This window comes from Podarcis gaigeae (genome assembly GCF_964106915.1).
Source record: "Podarcis gaigeae genome assembly, chromosome: 2".
In the NCBI taxonomy this organism is placed as follows: Eukaryota; Metazoa; Chordata; class Lepidosauria; order Squamata; family Lacertidae; genus Podarcis; species Podarcis gaigeae.
The window spans coordinates 117517394-117543656 of record NC_139679.1 but is presented as its reverse complement, the minus strand read 5'-3'; the positions used below and the strand labels follow the sequence as shown (position 1 = coordinate 117543656).

The window sequence follows — 26263 nt, the reverse complement described above, 5'->3', positions numbered from 1 at the left end:
AAGAGGTCCTGGACCTCTTCTGAAGGCCGGCGGGGGGCGAAAGTCTTTGCTCCCCCCTGCCTGCGTTCCCGGGCTGCGATTCTCCGCTCTGCGCGCTGCGATTCTCTGCTCTCCCTGACGGCTTTTGAAGGCAGGCGGGGGGGAGCAAAGACTTTCGCCCCCCCGCCTGCCTTTCCGGGGGCTTTAAAATCGCCCCGGGACAGTCCTCTGTCCCGGGAAGGCAGGGGGGTGGAAGCAAAGACTTTCGCCCCCCCCGGCCTTCAGAAGAGGTCGGGGGACAGACTGTCCCGGGACCTGGTCTGAAGGCGGTTTCCATAGGAACGCATTGATTGATTTTCAATGCATTCCTATGGGAAACTGTGCTTCGCAAGACGAAAAACTCGCAAGACGAAAAGACTTGCGGAACGAATTAATTTCGTCTTGCGAGGCACCACTGTATATGCTCTAAAAGACAGTTTGAATTTTTTGATATTATGATATTTAACAAATGCATTTAAGTCCTGCCCAGGATGCTAATGGTACGGTTCAGAAACAGAGCATGATAATATCTTTTCGAAACGTAATTGTTATGTACAGTGGTTCCTCGGGTTACATACGCTTCAGGTTACATACGCTTCAGGTTACAGACTCCGCTAACCCAGAAATAGTGCTTCAGGTTAAGAACTTTGCTTCAGGATGAGAACAGAAATTGTGCTCCGGCAACGTGGCGGCATCGGGAGGCCCCATTAGCTAAAGTGGTGCTTCAGGTTAAGAACCGTTTCAGGTTAAGTACGGACCTCCAGAACGAATTAAGTACTTAACCTGAGGTACCACTGTACTGAGTTGAATAGAATCCAAAATGCAGCAGTCTGGTTGGTCCTAGAACAATAGGATCCAGAATGCAGCAGTCTGATTGGTCCACAGGAGCCACCCAATCGAGTTCCAGGTGGAAATGAATCCGCAACCTGATTGGCCTACAGGAGAATTCTGGAATTAGCCAATCATGTGGGGCCCATTGTGTAAATAATGTATATAAAGTAGACATTCTGGGGGAACTTCCATTCCTCCTCACCAATATGAGCTGAATAAAGAGCATGAAATCCACTCTCAACTCCAAGTAAATTTCAGTAATCAAACTCCTGATTTATTCCTCGTTCTGCACCTGTAATATGTGCAGTTCCAGCACTTTGTTTACCGGGAGGCCGAGGGCCCCCGCGAGGTCTGCAGCTGCCTCTGGTTCCTGTGCTACCAGTGGCTGAAGCCTGAGAGGCGCATCAAGGAGCAGATCCTGGAGCTGCTGATCCTGGAGCAGTTCCTGGCCGTCCTGCCGCCGGAAGTGCAGAGCTGCGTGAAGGATCGCGACCTAGAGACCTGGTTGGACACCAACCAGGATAACTTGGAGCAAAACAGCAGCCTGTAGGCTTGGCCTTTATTAAATACTGTCACGACAGGACTCCCACCCGCAACAAGATGAAGCAAAATGGAAGCCCAGAACAAAAGAAGACCCCAACTTTTATTAGTTACTAATCCCCTAAACTACACCCCTGAGACTACATCACAACTACATCACAAAAAGGAGGGGTTGAGGGAGGAGTTGTGGTGGTAACCTGAGTGTCCTGTCACCTGGCTGGTTCCCCCTTTCCCCCTCCCCATGAGTACTTTCCAGGTGACAAAGGGGAGCTTGCAGTTTCCTGCCCCCAGAGGGAAGACCTGATCATTGTCCTTTGTTCCAGTCCGTGTTGTATCCACTCCCATATGCAAGTTCTTTGTGATCTTGATGGTCTTCTGCCTAGGACCTCATGGTTGGCATAGCAACTGGGCAGGGCCTCCTGTGGATGTGCTGGGATGCTCAAGGGATTATGGCTGCCCTGTATCAAACCTTCCCCATATTGTAGTCCTTCCTTCATGGAGTAAAATAAAAGTGGAACAGTGCAGATCCGATGTATAGTTGATTTTCTATGAATTTATAACAGAAGCGTAGGGTATGTAGTGTGTGTATGTGTGAAGTTTGTACAGACTGAATGATGGGGAAGGGGGGGTGTTTCCTGCAACACCTGCGCCCAGGCGGTGGCCCTGGCAGAGGACTTCATGCTGAGGCAGGAAGAGGAGCCCCTGGGGGCAGGCAGCAAAATCTCCCAGCCTCTCGAGGTGGAAGAGAAGGGTTTGGGGGCGCTGTTGCCTTTGCAACATATGGAGAAAGTGGTTTGGGTCAGCCTTTCCCCTCTGCTCTGCCTCTCCATCCCCCCCAACGTCCCCTCTTCTTCTCCTTTTCCCTGCCCGGACTTCCCTTCTGCTCCAAACCTAAATTGTCTGTTACCTAGACTAGGATTTTTCAAATCTTCTAGTCCCAGGCCCTAGTTGATGGGTCTGGAGATTTCTGAGATAGATCTCAGAAATAAATGGTGGCGGATGGAGGCAGAGTTGGGTATAATCAGCGGGGAAGGAATCGGGTCATTTTCTCTTGCTTATCCCTCTTTGCCAGTTGCCAATGTTGTTTTTGCAGAGCGGAAGGATGAGCAGTACATGCCACATGCTTAACTTTAGTTTATTTACACTTCAATGCTGAGAGTTTACAAGCAGCATCTTGCTTCTGCGAGAGCAGAGAAGCAACACCTTCTCCTCGGAAAGAACACCGAGAGAACTGTGAAAAACAGGAAACCAGTGTACGTCACATCCAGTCTCCCATTCCCGTGGGAAAACCCAACAGTACGCTGACTGTGGAATGTAAACAATGCCTTGTGACTAGCATTTTGCTGCACAGTGAAGGAAGCAGAAACCAACAGCCAAAGGATCTTCCTTTGCTGTTGTGGCGTTTGCCTGTTTGAAAATGTCCATAGAGGGGAAAAGAAAGGGTTAATATGTAGACCAATAGGAAAGCCAGAGGCGGAGCCTACCTGTTTATAAAAGGGCTTTGCCCAAGGTTTGGGTGGTAGTAGTTGGTTGGTTTTAGTGGGTTGGTTGGTTGGGCAGTTGGAAAAGCAGTTGGCAGACAGTTGGAATTAGAGAGACAGTTAGTGCAGTTGGTTCTTGTGTGAGAGGAGGTAGAAGAGAAAGAGACAGGATAAAATAAGACTAAGAAGGTAAAGAGTAACAACGTTTTGAATGCAGTTAAAGTTTATTTGTGTTTGCAATAAACTACACTCTTCTTTGGGACGCAGGTGGTGCTGTGGGTTATTGATTATAGTTTAGAAATTATTTATCATAACTGTTAAGGGTGAATTTCTCTTTAACTTTTATATGCTGAAATTATTTTATACTATTCTGATGATTGTTGAAGGGACGTGGGTGGCGCTGTGGTCGGCGGTTTGAATCCGCGCGACAGGGTGGGCTCCCGTTGCTCGGTCCCTGCTCCTGCCAACCTAGCAGTTCGAAAGCACGTCAAAGTGCAAGTAGATAAATAGGTACCGCTCCGGCGGGAAGGTAAACAGCGTTTCCATGCGCTGCTCTGGTTCGCCAGAAGCGGCTTAGTCATGCTGGCCACATGACCCGGAAACTGTACGCCGGCTCCCTCGGCCAATAAAGTGAGATGAGCGCCACAACCCCAGAGTCGGCCACGACTGGACCTAATGGTCAGGGGTCCCTTTATCTTTACCTTTTTTACACTCTTCTTTGTTAACTTAAGAACCTGACTGAGTCTAAGTTATTTACCGGGGAGGACCTGGTTCGTGGCAGCAGATCAGTGGTGTACGGGTCAATAGTGTGAGACGACCGGGGGATCCGTACAAATGCCACAGCCGTGTACGCACATTCACACCACATTCCCCCGCCCCCTCCACGAAGAATCCCAGTTTGTGCTGGGAATTATTTGCCACTCACAGAGATTCAAGCAACAGTTCCCTGGATCCTTTAAGGAGGAAGTGTGCTTCAAGTGTGCTCTAAACCTACACAGCCCTTGTGGCAAGGAGTTCCGTAGCTCAGCTCAGGTATTAGCTCTGGGAAGAGTTGTGACTCCAGGTTGATGGATAGTATTACCTCTTGTGGGTGCATGTGCCACAGTTTTAACCAATCCAGCCATGTGGATATTGAGAGAGTGCAGATTCCTGAGGTCAAGCTATCCTAGCCCACAAACAGCTGAAACTAGCAAACTAAGGGGGTACTGTATTTGCCAAACTAAAGAGGAGTGGCAGGTTAAACTGTTTGAGTACATAGAATTAGTGATTATGACAGAAAAGGTCAGGGACCGATCGACCCAAAAGTTTAAAAAAGAATGGAACATCTACAGACTATATCTAAAAGAACATTGTCCCCACATCAAATCTTTAATATGCTTTGATTAACTGTTGTAATAACTAAAGTTAAAATGAATATAAACTACATGTAATATTGTTTAAGTTTATTGAAAAACAGATGCAGTTAACAAGGAACTAAAAGAACCACGCAGAGGAGGTCAGAAGCCATCGGCGGAGAAGAAACTGCTGTACTTTATTGGATGGAGAAAAATAATCATTTCCTGAATAACAATTTAAACAATTTATTTAACTAAAACAATAACATGTATCCATGTTTCTTAACTGATGTGTTTAAACAATTTTAAAAAAAAACTTAGACTGAGTTTTAGCACACATGAAAAACTTAAAGCAAATCCTTATTTCCTGATGAATAGCATTTGGACTATAATGTAACAGAAATATATATAGAAAGATTTTTCCTCCAAAAGCATTTTATTTTAAAAATCCAATTTAAATAAAAAAATCCAATTTTTGGAAGCAAGATTGGAAGGACTATATTGCATATATACAGAAGCAATGTACACAGGATTTTTTAAAGTCTTGTAAAGACATTATGATTGGACCATAAGTAATTTTAATGATTTCATAATTTAAAATGGACATGCAGTAGGATGATAAACAATGGAACCAGGGAAGGGAATAAGGGGAAGTCAACTCTATTTCCCCCCATGTTTGAATATGTACTGTTGCTTTTATTTTTTGTTGGTTTTGGAAAATTAATGAAATAAATAAAATAATATTTTTTTAAAGAAAAAGAAAAAGCAGCTTTACCTCCTTCCTGCACCCTGACATGCTTTAATCTCAGTGGGCCTTGGCCCACAGGCCGGGCAGAATTAAACACTCTCCTCTTCTTTAGTGATGCTATAATCTGTCAGCAGAGTGACACTGATTTCGGAGCCTGTGACCGACATGGCCCTGGTGGGAGTTGCACTCTGGACGATGCGGGAATGGCCCGGAGGGGTCTTGGCTTGGCAGCACAGGACTTCCTTCTTAAAATGTTGGCGGAAACTTTTGCTCAGCCAGTAGAGAGCAAAGGGGTTGACGCAGGAATTGCTGAAAGCCAGAGCCCGGGAGAATATTGTGGCAACGAGGTGGAAGGTGGATGTGTCGATGGAAGCGTAGTAAGTGAAGGAACGATAAAGGTAAAGGACATGATTTGGGAGCCAACAGAGGGCAAACAGGCCAACCAAGACCAGCACAGTTTTGGCGACTCTCTTGCGAGATTCAATCTGCAGGGGGAAATCGTTGCACATGTAAAACACCACTTTTTTATAAAAAAAATCTGCATACGAGAGTCACAAAATGCAATGTGTACACCAGACGCCACCACCCCACCCCACTTCACCCTGTGTACATCAAGAAAGGGAGCCCTCTGAAGAAGGTTGTCGCCTTTGGAAAACGTGTTGAGAAGGAAGAAGAAGAGCTTGTGGATCAGGGAGCATTGTGAACAAATTGAGAAATGTGTGAAAGCTTGGGAATGTTTAGAGGAGTGTACAGATGAACTCTTTGACTTCTTGCATGCTAGAGACCATTGTGTGGCTCACAAACTCTTCAGCAAATTGAAGTAAATGTTAATATAAGCCTGTGTCCTCCTTGTGCATAGCTGATGAAAACATGAGTCTGTTCAGTTTGAGTAAACACACAGCTCTGCACCTGTGATATGAAAGTGAATGCAGCTAGCTCTGTGGTAATTCTGGGAGAATTTAAGAGTTGCCATCAGGATACACCTATGTTATGTACAGTGGTACCTCGGGTTAAGAACTTAATTCGTTCTGGAGGTCCATTTTTAACCTGAAACTGTTCTTAACCTGAAGCACCACTTTAGCTAATGGGGCTTCCCGCTGCCGCCGCGTGATTTCTGTTCTCATCCTGAAGCAAAGTTTTTAACCTGAGGTACCATTTCTGGGTTAGGATAGTCTGTAACCTGAAGCGTCTGTAACCCAAGGTACCACTGTAGATGATTTGTGGCTGCTTAACAAAATGTTTCTGTAGACTTCTGATATTAAAGATATTTCCTGTCCCCCCAAAATTAAATCTGCATACAATCTCTTTTTTAAAAAAAATTAATTTTGGCTAAAGATTTTCCTCATTCAGAAAAGCACATGCATTGTCTCTTTCTTCAGGTTGTGTTTCCTACAGATCAGTTTAATTGTTGTGAGATATCGGCGTTGTCAGGGAACTGCCATCAGAGCAAGAAATGGAGGCAGGGCTCCCGAGCGATGCCGGAGAGGGGACTAGCAGGGGGGAAGGATTTCAGCGAAACACCCATAGAGAAGAGAGGGAGATGGAGGAATTGGTGACAGGGCTCCAAGACCCTTCACCCGAAACTAGTGGGGAGAGCGCTGGGCCGCCCCTGCCTTCCCCTTACTTGCACAGACGCGTTCCGCGCAGGGAACATAGGAGGAGACTCGGGGTCAAACAGCTTTTATGCTGGAAGAGGTTCAAGAGACGCCCATTCTTGGATTCTGCAAGTGACTAACAGGTCACGGAGGGCGAGCTCTGACCCTAAGCATGGTTGGGCAAGCAAACTAACTAAACTGAAGGCAATTTACGCACAAGTAACCCCTCACAACCATTACAGCAATCCAAGAGTCATTTACATTACTTGTGCGCAAGCAGTGGAAACATGAGCCAGACTGGAGGCGCCGGGGCAGCGGAGCCAGCTGCGGGGGCGCAGGACCTAATGAAGAGGAACCAGGAGCTGGAACGGCATGTAGCCCTGCTGATGGCGCGGCTGGACGAGAGGCGCACCCAGGATGCGCAGGTTAGACCCACCCCAGTGGCAAAGAAGGTGCCCGGACTAGTACACAAATTTGGGCGGGAGCCCCAGGAATATAATGGATTCCGAACGGAAATAGAGTACGCCTTGCAGCTGCAGCATGATGACTTTGCTGACGAGGCAGCGCAGGTGGCGTATATCGTGGGGCACCTTGAGGGCAACGCGAGGGAATGGGTTAGACCCCTGATGGCCGCGCAGAACCCCGCCATGAAGGACGTTCGGAAGTTTTTACAGGCAATGGACGCTATGTATTCTAGCCAATTGGGGGAGAGTGTGAACCAAAGGGAGCTGATGAGATGCAAGCAGGGGGACCTTTCCGTTAGAGACTACTGGTCCCGCTTTGCGATGCTAATACACCGGCTCGAATGGGATCTGGATAGCCCTCCCATACGGATGCTGTTTGAGGAGGGGTTGTCCCCAACCGTTAAAGATGAGCTCTCCCGCTCGCCCCACCCGGAGACTATGGATCAGCTGACGAAAGCTGCGCTGGCGATAGGCGCTCGCCAGGAAGCGTGCACTTTGGAAAGGCGGGAAGGGAGAGGAGAGCGTTGCCCTGACTACCGCATTCCTGAGATGCCAAAGCAGTCTCCCGGTGACGTGGTGCCAATGGAAATTGATGGGGCGCGCGCCCGCGAGGCTCCGAGCGCCCACCAAGGAGTCAAAAGGGAGGGAAAGGCTGGGAGAAACACCAAGAACTGTTTCCTCTGCCAACGGCCAGGACACTTTGCCAGGGTCTGTCCACAAAGAAAGGCTTGGCAAGGGATGGTGGGAGCCGCTGGAAGCGAGGAGGAGGGGGCAGAGGAAAAGGTGCAGGGAAACGCCAGCGCTTGACTGCCCACAGGGGGGCGCAGCAGCCAAGCGAACAGATAACAGAAGTGCCCCAACCAGACCCACCCAAGGTTTCTATAGCGATAGAGGTGGTGCTAGAACTCCCAAATGGACACCCAGTCAAGGTGAAGGCAATGCTGGACTCAGGCAGCTCCTGTAATTTTTTTAGTAAGGAATTTGCATGGGAGCACCAACTCCACCTGCTGCCACTTGATTTCCCACTCCAAGTGACCACGATAGATGGCAGGGAGCTGCTAGGAGGGGAGGTAACACATCAAACCCCACCCATGAGAATGAGTGTGTCCAGGCACACCGAAACCATTGCCTTTCACGTGGCCACACTGGCGGGACCCCCGATAATACTGGGCATGAGCTGGCTAGTGCTACATGATCCAGTGGTGGCTTGGCATCAACGGACAGTCACCTTCGGGTCAGCGCACTGTTTGGAACACTGTCTAGGGGGGTAGAAGCCCAGGGTGAGGTGGGCCAGAGTGGCAGCAACTACACTGAAGCAGAGAGCAGAGGTGCCGCCACAGTACACGGACTTACAGGAAGTCTTCAGCGAGAGGGAAGCGGACAGGTTGCTGCCACATAGGCCCTTTGACTGCCAAATCAACCTACTCCCTGGGGCGCAGCTGCCGGTGGGTAAGCTGTATGCCATGTCGGACCGAGAGATGCAGGAGTTGCAGGACTTTATTGACAAAAACCTAAAAAGGGGGTTTATAAGGGAATCTAAGGCAGTAGGGGGGAGCCCTGTGTTTTTTGTAGACAAGAAAAACACGGATCAGCTTAGGCTGATCGTGGACTATCGAAAATTAAACCTCGTATTGGAACCCGTGACCTTCCCAATGCCCAGAATTGATGATATTCTGACTAGGGTGAGGAAGGGTACGATCTTCACCAAGCTGGACGTCCGGGGAGCATACGATCTGATTAGAATGAGGAAGGGGGACGAATGGAAAACCACCATGTTCACCCCCCTAGGGGCCTTTGAGTACCTAGTCATGCCATTTGGATTACAATCGGGCTCAGCCTGTTTTCAAAGCTTCATGCACCATGTGCTGGGCCCCCTGCTGTACAAAAACAGCGTAGCATTTCTGGACAACGTCCTGATCTATTCGGACAATGTAAAGCAGCATGTCCAGGACGTCAGGGAAGTGCTGAAGAGGCTACAGCAGCACCAGTTGTGGGTCAAGCTGGAAAAGTGCCAATTTCACGCCAGAGAAGTGGAATTTCTGGGATACAAGTTTTTGGACAGAGGACCCCATGGACCCCGGCAAGGTGCAGGCGGTGCTGGAATAGAAGGCCCCCAAAACCCGGAAGGATGTGCAGAGGTTCCTTGGGTTCAGCAACTTCTACCGGAAGTTCATCAAGAACTTTGCCCACTTGACCGCACCCATCACGGATTGTCTCAGTAGCAAGAAGAAGTTCGTCTGGACGGAAAGTGCCCAACGATCCTTCGAAAGGCTAAAGAAGGCATTCGCCTCGGAGGAACAGCTCCTGCACGTGGATCTGCAGAAGCCGATGAGGCTGGAGACCGACGCATCAGACAGAGCCATTGGAGCGGTGTTGCTGCAGCCGGGACGGAGTCAACACACCTGGAGGCCGTGCGCCTTCTTCTCACGGAAACTGAACAAATCGGAACAGAACTACACGGTGTATGATCGCGAACTGTTAGCTATTTATGCAGCGTTTCGGCAGTGGAGACATCTCCTAATAGGGGCTCAGCACAAGATTCAGGTTTGCACTGATCACAAGAACTTGGAATATTGGAGAACAGCTCGAGTCCTCAACCAGAGGCAGATTCGATGGGCACAGGAGTTCTCCAAGTTCTTCTTTGAGATAAAGTACGTGCCGGGGGAAGAGAACGTGAGGGCAGACGCGCTTTCCCGGAAGCCGGAGTATACGGAAGGAGAAGGAATGCCGGAAGCTCGACACGTGTTCCCTGAGGAACGATGGGTTTGTGGGGGAGCGTTGGTTGGGAAACGAGAACTAACCGAGCTGATTCGCCAGGACGAATTCGCCCAAACCAGAATCAGGGAACTCAGGGGAACTGGGAGAGACCAGGGAGGCTTTGAGGAAAGGGAAGGACTGCTGTATTACAAGGGAGCAATGTATGTGCCCGGGGAAGCCCTGCGGGAAAGGGTGCTCAAACAGCTTCACGACAACCCAACTGCGGGGCACTTTGGGTAACACAAAACTATGTTACTGGTTACTAGGCAGTTCTGGTGGCCAAGGGTGAGGGAAGATGTACGAGAGTATGTAAGGGGGTGTGACCGCTGCCAAGGGGGAGAGGGCGGCCCCGGCAGGGTTACTGGAACCCTTACCCACACCAGGGAGACCATGGGAGGTTGTGTCGATTGATTTCATGACAGATTTACCCAAATCCAGAGGGAAGACAGCAGTCATGGTAGCAGTAGATCTGCTAACCAAAATGTGCCATTTTATAGCGTGTTCACATGCAATAACGCCCGAGGAAACCGCCCTGTTGTTTGTGGATCACATCTTCAGGTTGCATGGGGCTCCTTCGAGGGTTATCTCCGACCGAGGGAAACAATTTACCTCGAGGTTCTGGAGGAGACTCATGAACTTATTGCAGGTGGAAGTGGGATTCTCGACGGCGCGACACCCGGAGACCAACGGGCAAGCAGAGAGGGCGAACAGCATTTTACAGCAATACCTGTGCTGCTACGTCAACGAGAGACAGAACGATTGGGTAGAGAAGCTAGCACTAGCGGAGTTTGCGTATAACAACGCTGAGCATGTGTCCACGGGGATGAGCCCGTTCATGGCTAATTATGGGTGTCACCCCAGGGCTTTTCCCGGGAGAGGGGAGGAAGGGTGGAGTGTGCCCGCCGCAGAGCAGTTCGTGGAAGAAATGGAAGCCCTGCACCAGCAGCTTAAGATGAACCTAGATAGGGCCAAGGAGGTGTACAAGAGACAAGCAGACAAATGTCGCCGGGAAGGGAAGACCATTAGGGTGGGGGACCGGGTGTGGTTATCCACACAAGGCTTACCCTTCAAGGGCGGGTGTAAGAAACTGAGGCCAAGACAGCTGGGACCATTTGAGGTGACACACCAAGTGAACCCGGTGGCGTTCCGGCTCAAGTTGCCAGACAGCATGAAAACCCACCCGGTATTTCATAGGTCGCTGCTCTCACTGTACAGAGGGGAGCGGAGGGTCTGGGAGGCAGGAGGGGAAGGGCTCACACACCCGTTAATGGAAGAGAGGGAACGCCACCACGAGGTAATGGAGATCCTGGATTCGCGCTGGCGAGGGCGGCAGGTGGAGTACCTAGTGGCTTGGCAGGGGGAACCCGAGTCAGAAAACACGTGGGTTCCTGCGGGGGAAATAGATGATGGATATCTGGTGGAAGAGTTCCACAACAGGTATCCGAGGAAGCCCAAACCCCTTGAGAGATTCTGGGATGAGCAATTTGCCACCACCGATGAGGAGGAGGAGGATTTTGTGGGTTTTCCGGCTTCCCAGGAGGAAGGAGGAGAATCGTCAGGAGAGGAGGAATCAGATTGGGAAGCCCCGCCCGTGAGAAATTGGAGCAGGTGGGAAGCGGGGTTTGAGTCCACGGACGACGACAACAGCTCCTTTCGGGGGTTCCCGACATCGTCGGCTGAAGAAGGGGACAAGGTCAGGCCGGGGGTGGAGGGGGTCCTGGGGAGGAGGTGGATGTCAGGGAACTGCCATCAGAGCAAGAAACGGAGGCAGGGCTCCCGAGCGATGCCGGAGAGGGGACTAGCAGGGGGGAAGGATTTCAGCGTAACACCCATAGAGAAGAGAGGGAGATGGAGGAATTGGTGACAGGGCTCCAAGACCCTTCACCCGAAACTAGTGGGGAGGGCGCTGGGACGCCCCTGCCTTCCCCTTACTTGCGCAGACGCGTTCCGCGCAGGGAACATAGGAGGAGACTTGGGGTCAAACAGCTTTTATGCTGGAAGAGGTTCAAGAGACGCCCACTCTCGGATTCTGCAAGTGACTAACAGGTCACGGAGGGCGAGCTCTGACCCTAAGCATGGTTGGGCAAGCAAACTAACTAAACTGAAGGCACTTTACGCACAAGTAACCCCTCACAACCATTACAGGTGTCATATGCATTTTAAGGTTAGGAAGAAAAGAGTTGGGGGGGGGAGAGGGGTGGTGTAAAGCTTTTGTTCTTTTACTTAGTGTATGCATGGGGTTTTGAGTCAGTGTCAGCTGGGTAGATTCTTCTTTCTATTCATTTATTATATTTCCTTGGTAGTGAGAGGTATTGGGGGCCAGGGTGTGGTTGGTTGTCTGTGGTTGGCTGTAATGGGTTGCATTTGTGGGGTGGGTGGGTGCTTTTGAATCAGGCTAGCCATATTGATTCATTTGCTGATGGTGGATTCTTGTTGTTGTCTTGTTGGGCTGTGTATGTGATAAAGGGAACCAAACCGGGGTGAAGGTGTCATCTTTTTGTCCCTGTGTCAGCTTCAGTTTATTGGTTAGTTTTTCCAATAAGGCCATTCCCCATACAATTTCATACCATTGGTCCATGTTTATTCCTGACAGGTCTCTCCAGTGTTTGGCTATGATGCTTCTGGCTGCTGAGAGTAGGTGGGTTATGAGCTCTTTATGATATGAGTGGGCATTATTATCTTGGAAGATGTTTAGTAGAGCCAGTTCTGGGGTGACGTCTAATACCTGTTCAGTTATTTTGCTTATTTCTTCTATGACTGCTGTCCAGAAGGGTTGGATTTTAGGGCATTCCCACCACATGGGGAGGTATGTGCCTGTGGAGGTGCACCCTCTCCAGCATTTTGGTGAGGTTCCTGGGTGTATTAGCACTAGTTTCCGTGGTGTTAGGTGCCAGCTGTAGGTAAGTTTCAGAGTGAGTTCTTTTCTTTTCGCTGATATGGACTTTAAGGGAGGTTTAGACCACATTCTGGTCTATTGGGTGGGGTTAATTTTGTGGCCTATGTCGTCCTCCCATTGTTGAGGAAGGTGTGCAATTGGTGGTGTGTTAGCCAGGGTATTTGGGTGTCCTTCTGCATACAATCTTGAAAGAAAATAGCCCCAAATCAACATGGCGGTAAAGGCTAGACCAGTTTCCCTGAACCTGGTGCCCTCCAGATGTTTTGGATAGCAACTCTCACCCCCAGTCAGCTCTGCTAGCTCAGGATGATGGGAGTTGTATTTTGAAACATCTGGGAGGCACGAGGTTTGGGAAAGCTGTATTGAAGTTTCTCTGGGCGGGAGCTATGGTTTATGTGTTGGAGGAAACAAAAGGAACTCTCCATCCTGCAATTTTATTTATTTGCAGAAGGTTAGGAGATTTTAATAGTTCAAGAAGATTTGAGTGGCTGACCAACTTAAATGTCAAATATTGGCAGTGTGTTTTTAAAGTATTAACTTGTATTGGAACAACAACAAAAATGCTTTAATCGTCAAAATATTTGTTACCTTGGAGAATTACAAAAAGCCTAGGGCTTACCAAAGAGTTTCCCACTGAATTCAATGGGACTTACTTCTGAGTACAGGATTGCACCTGCTCATTTTTGAAAAAACAGTAGAATTCTTCTGCTGCATGCTCATTGATTATGGTCAAAACCTTGGTCAAAGCAAGGTTCAGACAAACACCAACAGCATTTTATCAAATGTATTTTGTGTTGGGATTTTGCCTATGTGCAGCTTCATACAAAGCAATTAAGAGTTGACCGAAGGCCAAGAAGACTGAGCAGAGGGAGTTATTCTGCCTAGAGATCTGGGACCATGGATACAACTCTGCTATTGGTCGAGGTTTCCACTTAGGCATGATGACTCATAAGCTTCCCTGACTGGATAGTGTTGGTCAGTGTGGTGTTCTGAGAGTCGTTTGGAGTTTGTTAAGAGAGAGCTAGTTTAAGATCCGTATCTGTTCATGTATACAGTAACTTGTAGAGTCTGCTGTAAATAATAAACACCTCTAAGTAACCGAGTTACTAGTAGCAGCGTCTTGTTCCTGCATCATCCTTCCTGCCTGCAACTGATTGCTTCTGGAAGTCTGTGTATGCTCTGCTATACTCAGCTGGGTCTGGCTAAGATGGTGCAACAGGTTAAAGTTGTGAAACACCAATATTTTGTTCACTGGTAGCAGAGACATCCAGTATTACCAATTCAACTGTACATTTTGTGGTGGTGGTGGTGGGAAATGAAATTAATTGTTTAATACTGTAACGAATCACAGCTTCTTCAAGCTGCACCTGCAAATAAAGTTTGTCCTTTGCAGGCAGGGCTTGAATTCAAGCCATGGCGACAAAGAAACGGCCTTTTTCGCACAACTTCATTGATATATATGAGCTTGGCTAGGTATGACCAGAGATTTGCCAACCAAACCCTCTCAGTGGTGGAGGAGAACATCGGTGGCTTTCCGTTCCATACCTTCTCAGCACAGACGATCAACTGGGCATAGCCTGCCCCTGATAAACTGGGTGAGAGTTAAAAGAAAGTAAGGTTTGATGCAGGAGACGAGTGAAAGCGATGTTTCCCATCAATGAACTGAAATCTGGCCTTCAGCTCCCTGAAGCAGATGACCACCAGTAGTTAAAAACTACACCTCAAGTCAGCACAACATACGTCTCAGTAGCACAGTTAATTAACATTGCTGATTAGCTACTTAATTAAGCAAAGTGGTGCTTTCCAGATGCATTGCTCCTCCCTCACCTATTGATACAACCTTTGGTCCATAAGTGAATAAGCTTCTGCTATGGGCTTCCAGGGAGACGGACTCTCGATCAGCCATGTGACAGAGCAACAACCCCAAACATCTGGAGGGCACCCGCTTGGCGAAGGCTGCCCTAGATCTCTACTTACCTGCTTGCGAGCATGGCTGTGCTCTTCTGCCGGCATGTTGGATGTGCTTTTGTACAGCGCCTTTGCAATGAGAAAGTAGTAGATCGATATAACTGCTAGCGGTATGATATAAAACATCAAGAAGCACACCAGAGAATGGGCTTCCTGGATGATTCTCTCGGAGACGGGGTAAGGAGCGCAGGTCTCAAAGGAGCCATTTTTATCAGGAATGTGAAAGGCGTAGAGGTCGGAGGACACGGCCTCTGGAACGGCTAATAACATGGAGAAGATCCAGACGGCGGCGGCTTTGCAGCAGGTCTTCAGGACGGCATCAGCCCTTTGCAGTTCCAAGGGCTTCACAATTGCTTTATACCTGGAATGGCAATTAAGGTCAGAGTGTTGAAAGCAATGAAAGCACTGAGCGAAATCAAAGGAACACCCCGTTTCCCAATAACAGTCTCCCTGGCATTCTCTGTGCCCCATCAGACTCCGGGAAATGTGTTTGGCTTCCAAGCTTTTGGAACAATCTGTTACGAATGCCTAACTCTTAGGTGCATATGGGAATTAATGAAATTGAACGCAGTTGGGTTTGCTGATCTCAGACTGTTTGGCCAAATATATTGGGCCTTGGAGATTCTATTCTGCCTTTTGGTAGGGGCTTCATCTACACCATGGGTAGGCAAACTAAGGCCCAGGGGCTGGATCTGGCCCAATCACCTTCTCGGTCCGGTCCGCAGACGGTCCGGGAAGCAGCGTGTTTTTACATGAATGTGACCCTTTATTTAAAATGCGAAAGGCTGGGCTGGATGAATCCCTAGCCGGAATTAAGATTGCCGGAAGAAATATCAACAACCTCAGATATGCAGATGACACAACCTTGATGGCAGAAAGTGAGGAGGAATTAAAGAACCTTTTAATGAGGGTGAAAGAGGAGAGCGCAAAATATGGTCTGAAGCTCAACATCAAAAAAATGAAGATCATGGCCGCTGGTCCCATCACCTCCTGGCAAATAGAAGGGGAAGAAATGGAGGTAGTGAGAGATTTTACTTTCTTGGGCTCCATGATCACTGCAGATGGCGACAGCAGCCACGAAATTAAAAGACGCCTGCTTCTTGGGAGAAGGGCAATGACAGGCCTAGACAGCATCTTGAGAAGTAGAGACATCACCTTGCCAACAAAGGTTCGTATAGTTAAAGCTATGGTTTTCCCAGTAGTGATGTATGGAAGTGAGAGCTGGACCATAAAGAAGGCTGATCGCCGAAGAATTGATGCTTTTGAATTCTGGTGCTGGAGGAGACTCTTGAGAGTCCCATGGACTGCAAGAAGATCAAACCTCTCCATACTGAAGGAAATCAACCCGGAGTGCTCACTGGAAGGACAGATCATGAGGCTGAGGCTCCAATACTTTGGCCACCTCATGAGAAGAGAAGACTCCCTGGAAAAGACCCTGATGTTGGGAAAGATGGAGGGCACAAGGAGAAGGGGACGACAGAGGACGAGATGGTTGGATAGTGTTCTCGAAGCTACCAGCATGAGTTTGACCAAACTGCGGGAGGCAGTGGAAGACAGGAGTGCCTGGCGTGCTCTGGTCCAGGGGGTCACGAAGAGCTGGGCACGACTAAATGACTAAACAACAACAATTTAAAATGCATCTCTGGGTTATTTGTGGGGCATAGGAATTCGTTCATTTCCCCCTCCCCCCCAAAAAATATAATCCGGCCCCCACAAGGTCTGAGGGACAGTGGACCGGCCCCCTGCTGGAAAAGTTTGCTGACTCCTGATCTACACTGATAAATGGGCTGCAAAGGTTTTCTGTCATTCTTACACTTCAATTTTTGCTCTTCCTGAACTGCTTTAATACACCACTAGGTGGCATCAAGACACATCTTACTTTATCCTGCCTTTTGGCACTTGGTTTGTATCATCATTCATTCTTAAGGAAATCAGCCCTGAGTGCTCACTGGAAGGACAGATCGTGAGGCTGAGGCTCCAAGACTTTGGCCACCTCATGAGAAGAGAAGACTCCCTGGAAAAGACCCTGATGTTGGGAAAGATGGAGGGCACAAGGAGAAGGGGACGACAGAGGACGAGATGGTTGGACAGTGTTCTCGAAGCTACCAGCATGAGTTTGACCAAACTGCGGGAGGCAGTGGAAGACTGGAGTGCCTGGCGTGCTCTGGTCCAGGGGGTCACGAAGAGTCGGACACCACTAAACAACAACATTGTATCATCACCACCACCACCAACCATCGTTATCACTATCATATAAAGTGGGAAATGTTGTTCTTCCAGATGCTAGCAGTTTAATCATTTGGGATTTGTTCCAAATATTCCATGTCACATCCAGCTTCTGTTATTCAGGAATCAAGAGTTAACATTTTACATATCTGAGACAAATTGCTAAAAAATACAGTTGCTTCCATTAACATAAAGGGAGGTCTTAATCTCCAAACACAGACTGGAAATACAAAGCTTTGAAATAATGGGAAATGGGACATCAAAAGCTCCCATCACCTCTGACTGTTGGCTATTCTGGTTGGGAAGGTGGAATCCAATACCTGGTGGAGTGGGCCACAGGTTCAAATCCCACCCTCCCAGGCTAAGGGGTCGTTTCAAAGACTGTATACACATTGTACATCCCCCTCCACCCAAACGATCCTGGGAATTGCAGTTCACCCCTCACAGAGCTACAATTCCCAGCCCCCCCTTTTATAGGTAAAAAAGGCAAAGGACCCCTCAAAGAACCTGGAAACTGGTTGTAAGTTGCTTTAGGTTTCCTTGAGCAACATAAATTTAATTAATAACAGCAACAACAGTAACTATAACTGTAGAGAGGCAGTGTGGCATAATGGTTTGAGCAACCAGGGTTCAAATCCTGCTCACTGGCTAACCCTGGGCCTAACCTATTGCTCGGTCCCTGCTCCTGCCCACCTAGCAGTTCGAAAGCACGTCAAAGTGCAAGTACAGTAGTACCTCAGGTTAAGTACTTAATTGGTTCCGGAGGTCTGTTCCTAACCTGAAACTGTTCTTAATCTGAAGCACCACTTTAGCTAATGGGGCCTCCTGCTGCTGCTGCGTGCCGCCGGAACACAATTTCTGTTCTCATCCTGAAGCAAAGTTCTTAACCTGAAGCACTATTTCTGGGTTAGCAGAGTCTGTAACCTGAAGCGTATGTAACCTGAGGCACCACTCCGGCGGGAAGGTAAACGACGTTTCCGTGCGCTGCTCTGGTTTGCCAGAAGCGGCTTAGTCATGCTGGCCACACGACCCGGAAGCTCTATGCCAGCTCCCTCAGCCTGTAAAGCGAGATGAGCGCTGCAACCCCAGAGTCATCTGTGACTGGACCTAACGGTCAGGGGTCCCTTTACCTTTACCTTTATGAAGGTAATAATTAAATAACAGTTTTGACCTCCTCCCAGCTTTACAATTCCCAACACCCTTAACAAACCACTGTTACCAGGATTATTTTGGGGGCAGGGGCTATGGGACAACACTCTGTAAATGCCTAGCATGCAACTGAGTTATTGCTAGAAGGCAGTTTTTAAAATGAGAGGTGATAAATACAGGGTACCATGGCGCCCTTCCAGGTGCCCCTATTTTCCAGAAACAGTCCCGGATTTACAGAAGCCGTCCCAGTTTCTTGATCCCAGAATTTCCTGCTTTTCCTTAAGACGTCCCTATTTTCATCAGAGAAATGTTGGTGGGTATGGAGATATGCCAATCAGCCAAGCTGATTAGAAGACATCTGAAGGCAGCCCTGTATATGTTTTATTATGTTATATATGCTGGAAGCTGCTCGGAGTGGATGGGGCAACCCAGTCAGATGGATGGGGTAGAAACTAGAGAGGGGAAAGGCCTGGAAAAAAAACCAGAAAAATGGGGGGGGGGGGACACACCAGGTTTTTTCCACCCTTCCCCAAAGCCATCTTTTTCAGGAAAAACTGAAAGAAAGAAAAAAGTTTGATATAGTTTTAATATTCCATACCCCCCCATTTTTCCTGGAAAAAAGGACACCCCCCAGGGAAAAATGGGGAACCCTGTTTTCCTCCTATTTTTCCAGTCCCCCCAGGCCCTCCCATCTCTAGTAGAAAGAATAAAATTATCATTATGGAATGGGCGTCCCTATTTTTTTACTGGAGAAATGTTGGAGGGTATGCAAGGCTCAAAACTCCCGACTCGGAACTCAGCCCCATGCAAGCCAACGCGCGAGCAAACCCCGCCCCGCTGTAAAATTCTTCCAACTTACCTGTCCGCACTGAGCACGGTCAAGGTGAACACGGAGACGCCGACAGAGGTCCTCTGGATGAAGGAGAGCAGCTTGCAGCCCATTCTTCCGAAGAGCCAGGTGTCCACGATGTAGCAGGCAGCATCCACAGGGACGCAGGTGAGCAGCAGGAGCAGATCTCCGAAAGCCAGGCTGGTGATGAAGATGTTTGGGACGGTCTGCATCGACTTGATCTTGAAGAAGACTTGAACGAGGATCACATTCCCAAGGAGGCCAACGGCAATGATCGCGGCGTAGGCCACGCAGATTGTGCAGAGCACCCCCAAGCCGAGCGAAGTATCTTCGGACCAGCTTTCCTCCGCAGTTTGATTCCCGGTGGCAGGTGCCGGGTGGCCAGTTGCGTTTGCAAAATCGGGAGGAGCCCCGTTCATCCCCAGCGGAGGCGCCCTGGACATTTTGCCAGCTGAGGGTGGAATTAAATTGGTCAGAAGCATTAACTAAGAGAGAGAGACACAGACAGAGAGAGAGAGAGAGAGAGAGAGAAAGAGAGAGAGAGAGAGAGAGAGAGAGAGAGAGAGAGAGAGAGAGAGTGCAATTGGCTGCAAATCCAATTCCACAAGATGTTTTACTCACATCTCCTCGCTCTGGAGTCTCAAAGCATGATAGGAATGGATGCTCACAGATTCACTGCTGAACTGTGTGGGAGGTGTGGAGCGTCTTTATCTTTTTTTTTTTTTAAAAAAAATATATGCCTTTCAGCAGCTACAGTGGGGGAAAGAGAGAGGAGGAGGAGGAAATTGGAGTGGGGGGGATTGATGGCTTTTTCTCACTGGTTTCCCTGTCAGCAGTACTCTGTTATTTCAATTAGGCTGGCTCTTTGCACAATTTGCACGCTGAATTGGCTTTCTCCATATTAAAAGTGTCTATGGCGCACCGGCTGGGTGCCTATGTACCCAATATAACATTGTAACAGGGGGAATTAGGGAACACCTTGTCTCAAAATAGAGGCAAACAAGAGAAACCATGTTTAGCTCTTGCTTTACTCAGTCTAAAAGACTTCACAAATGCAATCTCAGGCATCCTTAAAAAGGTAAAGGACCCCTGACAGTTAAGTCCAGTCGCCAACAACTCTGGGGTTGTGGCACTCATCTCGTTTTCCGCGGACAGTTTTTCTGGGTCATGTGGCCAGGATGACTAAGCCGTTTCTGACGAAACCAGAGCAGCGCATGGAAACGCCATTTACCTTCCCGCCGGAGTGGTACCTATTTATCTACTTGCACTTTGACGTGCTTTCAAACTGCTAGGTTGGCAGGAGCAGGGACCGAGCAACGGGAGCTCACTCCATCGCAGGGTGCCATCGCGGCTGCTCCCCCGCCTGCACTGGGCGCCCCGTCCCCAGGATGCGCACCAACCTGGGCCCCGCCAGCTCTCCACCACCACCACCCCAGTGCCGGAGCATGAAGCTCCGCCACTGTCAGTAGGAAGTGCAAGAGAAACCTTTCCTTCTGTGGTTTCCAACAAGAGATATTTAGAAGCACCATCGCCTCTGGCGCAGGAGGCAGAATATACTCATCAGGGTTCGTAGTCAATGATTGCCTTCTCCACCTTGAAAGTTAAGGGACGCGAACCACTGAGCCTCTTTGTCTTGCCGCTCAGAAGGTTGGTGGTTTGAATCCACACGACAGGGTGAGATCCTGTTGTTCTCTCTCAGCTCCTGCCAACCTAGCAGTTTGAAAGCACACCAGTGTGTTATAAGAAAAACTTCTCCCTTTCCTTTATGGGGTATTCTGGAGCCCGAATAGAGTCCTTAAGTGGGTTCCCTGTCAGTAGGAGAAAACAAAGGCCAACCAGAGTATATTGAGAAGCAAATTGGCTAGTAAGCCTGATCTTTATTAAAGGAACTGTTGCAACAGGGTCCCCACTCCCCACACGCAGGAGGGAGGAGAGAACCCAGGACAATGGTGTGCAAGCCCTTATATAGACTTTTTAAATTGCCCACCCTTTAGCCCAAGACCACCACCCAAAACATCATACATACAATCACAGAAGGAGGCAGTCTACAACAGAAATCCTTTCTGCCGGGATACCTGATAATGGTCCCTGATTACATTACCTGGGCAGCCTGGCCATTCTTTTGTGATGGTTAATACTTTAGTTCCTGAATCCAGGTCGCAGGCTCCCCCTTATTCATACACAAATGTGGCCTTAAGACAGGATTTGCAAGCAAAAAGATAATGGGAAGGCTTTCCCCATTTGCCTCCCTTACTGCGCAGGAATATTTGAGGTCATTGGGAGAGACGAAATGGCTCCAGGTTTGCTCTCCCGTATTATTTCAGACACACGGTTCATGTATTTAGATACCTGAAACTGTTCTTAACCTGAAGCACCACTTTAGCTAACGGGGCCTCCTGCTGCCGCCACACCACCGGAGCACGATTTCTGTTCTCATCCTGAAGCAAAGTTCTTAACCTGAAGCACTATTTCTGGGTTAGCGGAGTCTATAACCTGAAGCATATGTAACCCGAAGTGTATGTAACCCGAGGTACCACTGTACTACTGTGGCAAGAAGGTAAACGTCGTTTCCGTGCGCTCTGGCTTCCGGCGCAGTGTCCCATTGCGGCAGAAGCGGTTTAGTCATTCTGGCCACATGACCCAGAAAGCTGCCTGTGGACCAACGCTGGCTCCCTCGGCCTGAAAGCTAGATGAGCGCCGCAACCCATAGTCGCCTTTGAATGGACTTAACTGTCCAGGGTCCTTTATCTTCATCTCCTTGAATATGCCTAATTTTTTTAAGCCACCAATTGTTGTTGTTGTGTAGCAATGCTGGAATGTACATGGGGAACGAGATTTCTTCTGTGGCCTCCAAAGCCAGATGTTGTCCAATACAGGCCTTTTAGTAGCCAGGAAGAAAGTATTGCGCACTTACTTGCCTGTCGCTCTTGGTTCCAAGTCATTCGCTTCTTCATACACTTATTAAAAACCGCCTTCTGCAGCTTTTACCTTCCCTATTACAATGCTTTCTTCCCACATGCTCCAGATTTTGCAAATGAACAAAGTTAAGATGAAGAAAATGTCTGTTTTGCAAGTTGCGCATTTCGTTCTTTCCTTCCAGAATGAATCCTTTCCCCCATTGAGACATCATTGCTCCCCCTCCCAGTTCTTGCATAATGACTTCTATTGTTCTTCCTGCTGCAGAGATACTGTTCCCCAGAGGGAAAAGGTTGTGGCTTTTATCAGAGCGTTCCCTGAAGCCAGGAATGCTTCACCCCATCTCTTCAGAAGAGAAGCTCTTCAGCTTGGCTTGGAGGGTCAGCTTGCCGCCTTTGCTCTCCTCTGGAGAAAGATCCACCAAGGAAAAAGACAACACCTTCCCACTTGCTCACCCTCATTTCAAGCTGACAGCAGGTCTTCTCTGACGGGCAGCCAGGCTTCAGGCTCAGCTATGCCCAGCTAAGCTGAGTGACAGCCAGGGACAGTGCGCAGAGGTGTCTGAGGGAGGTGCAAATGGCACCATGCTTTGTGGGAGGTGGGGGCCTTGCACATCTTTTTCTTTGGGGGATGAACCAATCAATACCATCTGTGAGTTATGCCTGGCGGTCAGGGTAGGGTCACTGCAAAACCCACTTGGGACCTCATTGCCCAGTCCAGCTAGCGCAGCACTGTCCACACCAGCAGTTCTCAAGCCTTTGTGGGCCACTGACCCTTGGTTCCACAAACTCATCCCAGTGGCAACTTTATAAAAAGCAGTATCCTCTCCCCCATGCTTTTTAGCATCTACATGAAGCCGCTGGAAGAGATCATCAGGGGGTTTGGGCTGGGTGTCCATCAATATGCGGATGATACCCAGCTCTACCTCTCTTTCAAATCAGAACCAGTGAAGGTCCTGTGTGAGTGTCTGGAGGCGGTTGGAGGATGGATGGCGGCTAATGGATTGAGGTTGAATCCTGACAAGACAGAAGTACTGTTTTGGGGGGACAGGGGGTGGGCAGGTGTGGAGGATTCCCTGGTCCTGAATGAGGTAACTGTGCCCCTGAAGGACCAGGTGTGCAGCCTGGGAGTCATTTTGGACTCATAGCTGTCCATGGAGGCGCAGGTCAATTCTGTGTCCAGGGCAGCTGTTTACCAGCTCCATCTGGTTTGCAGGCTGAGACCCTACCTGCCTATGGACTGTCTCGCCAGAGTGGTACATGCTCTGGTTATCTCCCGCTTGGACCACTGCAATGCACTCTATGTGGGGCTACCTTTGAAGGTGACCCGGAAACTACAGCTAATCCAGAATGTGGCAGCTAGACTGGTGACTGGGAGCAGCCGCCGATACCACATAACACCGGTCTTGAGAGACCTAGATTGGCTACCAGTATGTTTCTGAGTGTTGGTACTGACCTTTAAAGCCCTAAACGGCCTCGGCCCTGTATACTTGAAGGAGCGTCTCCACCCCCATCGTTCAGCCCAGACACTGAGGTCCAGCTCCAAGGGCCTTCTGGCAGTTCCCTCCCTGCGAAAAGTGAGGTTACAGGGAGCCAGGCAGAGGGCCTTCTCGGTAGTGGTGCCTGCCATGTGGAACGCTCTTCCATCAGATGTGGATGAAATAAACAACTATATGACATTTAGAAGACATCTGAAGGCAGCAACTCTGTTTAGGGAAGTTTTTTAATGTTTTAATGTATTTTTAACCTTCTGTTGGAAGCCCCCCAGAGTGGCTGGGGAAACCCAGCCAGATGGGCGGGGTAGAAATAATAAATTATTATTATTCAGAATAGTGTTTTGCAGGACCCCCTAAGGAACATAACAACACAATAGAATTCAAAACAGTAACAGGCTAGCAAAGGGCAGCTTATGCCTCAAAGCAGGATGTCTGTCAATCATTTTCCTCTCATGCCCCAAAGATAAGAGACAAGCAACTTCATTTTAGCATTGCTCTTTGAGATGAAGAGACACTGCACACATCCAGTTTTATTAATAACATTGCAACTTAGGACATATTTTACTCAAAGAGGGATCATCCGGACATTCTTTTTTTGCCTTGTTTCTAGCCACAGGGCTGCGCTTTAAAGCTTGTGTCTGAGCATTTCCCTCCCTCCCTCCCCCCTTTCATTCCCAGCACAATTCCCACAAAAACCTGCTTCTTATCGCTGAAAACAATTCTGCAGAAAACCTGAATTGATGTTTGTTCTGATTCAGCACTGAAGAGCAGGTTTTCCTGGGGAAAGTAGCAAAGCAAAGCAAAGGAAAAGAAAGAGAGAAAGAGAGAAAGAGAGAAAGAGAGAAAGAAAGAAAGAAAGAAAGAAAGAAAGAAAGAAAGAAAGAAAGAAAGAAAGAAAGAAAAGTGTTTGGACACATCAGGTTGAAATTGTTGTGACGTGGGGTTTGTGATTTCAGCTCTCTTGACATAATATGCTGGAGACAGTTCTCTAGTAACACTTCTTTATTAAAGCAACAAGACTGAGACCTGAGGAGGGGAGAGCTACATTTATAGGGACAGGGAACTAGCTAGAAAGGATACATTTTGGAGGGAACAATATCAGGCAATCACAGTCCTGCCTTTTGGAGGCAACCAATAAGACAGAGGATCCAAATACAGCAGCTTAAATGAACCAATAGTAGCTGTACCCTCTGGAACCAAAAGGCAGTTACTTTACCCTAATGCAATACAGACAATAATAATACAGATATAAAATCCTTTGACTCAATACACAACAGAAATGTGTACCCGTGCCTAGAAATTGTAGGGCAAAATGTAAGTGTGGATGAGTCCTAAATTGCATGGGCTTTGCAGAGATGGGCATGTGTGGGCGTGTGGACACGCAAATAATATGTTTAGAGTCTGAAAGTTCTTTAAAGTTCCTTAATTGCACAACACAGGACCTGTTAAAAGCCTATCAGTAATCTGAATAGGGCAATTCATCTCTGGATATATTAATATTCTCAAGATTTGAGTCACTGGGATAATAGAAGATTGCGCTCACTCTTTCGAAAAGGCTAATCAAATTCATCGTTGCTTTGTTAGCCCACATTTTCTGGAGCTGGTGTGTAAAAGCCGAGAGAGAGAGTGTGGGTTAAGGCGTAGAGATATTTCTCATTTTAAAAATTCTTTTGGCGATTGGCTGGAGAGCTCAGCTCAGGCCCTGATAAGGAGAGAGCCAACTTCCGAAGGCCCAAACTAGAAACCAGGTGTTAATTGCAAATGCAATCAACCTGCATGCTTTCAAATATGCAAATAGGGATCCTGGATAAGCCTGAGCAGTCTCAGAAGCAGGGGGGTGGGAGGAGGTTTAACTCTTTGTTGTGTGCCACCCCAATCTCCAAGCAGGGTTAGATCCCAGCATCACCTGAGCTCTGTGAGTGCGGCTTTCTCCCGATTGAAGTGCAGAGTGTTTGAGGACCGGAATATTCGCAGGGAAACCAAAATGCTTGTTTACAAAGCTATTGTACTACCAACCTTGCTGTATGCGTGTGAAACATGGACCACTTATAAATGCCATCTCCAACGCCTCGAAAGAGTCCATCAACGGTGTCTCTGAAAAATTTTACGCATCACTTGGGAAGGCAGGCGAACTAATGCCAGTGTACTAGAAGAAGCAAAGATCACCAGTGTTGAAGCAATGATTCTTCAACGTCAACTTCGTTGGACTGGTCATGTTGTGCGGATGCCTGGTGATCGTCTTCCAAAGTAACTACTCTATTCCGAACTTAAAAATGGAAAGCCTAATGCTGGTGGTCAACAAAAGAGGTTCAAAGACTCTCTGAAGGCAAATTAAAAAAAAAGTATAAACACTGACAACTGGAAAACACTGGCCTGCAAGTGCTCCAGTTGGAGAACAGCCTTTACCAAAAATGTCATGGGTTTTGAAGACACTCGAACTCAGGACGCAAGGGAGAAACGTGCTAAGAGGAAGGCACGTTTGGCAAACCCTCACCGTGATCAACTCCCACCCAGAAACCAATGTCCCCACTTTGGAAGGATGTGTGGTTCTAGAATGGGCCCCCACAGTCACTTAAGGACTCATTGTTAAAACCGTGTTTATGGAAGACAATCTTACTCGGTTACGAGGGATTGCCAAAGAAAGAAGAAGCAGAGATCCCAGTGTTTCCAGGCACCATTCACACAGACATCATTGAACCTTGGCGCCCATCATGGTTATCCTGCAGCCTTGCTGGCTGGGCTGGTGCGCACTGGAGGCCAAAGGCTCACCCTCCCTTTCCCCCACACATGTACATCCCATAATAGGTAAGAGGTGTCATCATGACATCAGAGGTGTCTCTTATGTCTTTGGCATAAGAAGAGCCTTTTAGCTGCGCAGGTGCTGTTAGCAAGGCATTGAGGAGGAGATGTTTTCAACTCTCAGTGTACAGTAGAAAACGGTAAACATGCCATTTAAGAGTAATTTGGATCACTTCCAGCTCCATGAATCCACATC

At 48.3% G+C, this 26263-nt stretch overlaps 1 protein-coding gene and 1 long non-coding RNA gene across 3 annotated transcripts in view; both read right to left on the bottom strand.

The window, feature by feature from the left end:
- The window catches only part of LOC310838313, a 437762-nt gene that overhangs the window by 175501 nt on the left and 235998 nt on the right, over positions 1–26263 (bottom strand). The window lies entirely within an intron of this gene.
- BRS3 (bombesin receptor subtype 3) lies at positions 3074–19560 on the bottom strand (the record flags this gene model as incomplete). Of its 2 annotated transcripts, XM_083724890.1 has the most annotated exons (6): positions 3074–3184; positions 3272–3536; positions 4702–5437; positions 14642–14993; positions 18867–19308; positions 19479–19560. In XM_083724890.1, 3 exons carry the CDS (start codon positions 19298–19300, stop codon positions 5042–5044), a joined length of 1182 nt encoding a protein of 393 aa, XP_083581016.1. In that variant the 3' UTR covers positions 3074–3184; positions 3272–3536; positions 4702–5041. The 2 variants fall into 2 exon arrangements, with proteins under 2 accessions (XP_083581016.1, XP_083581015.1); XM_083724889.1 differs by lacking the exons at positions 3074–3184; positions 3272–3536; positions 19479–19560 and having other exon boundaries at positions 4298–5437; positions 18867–19339.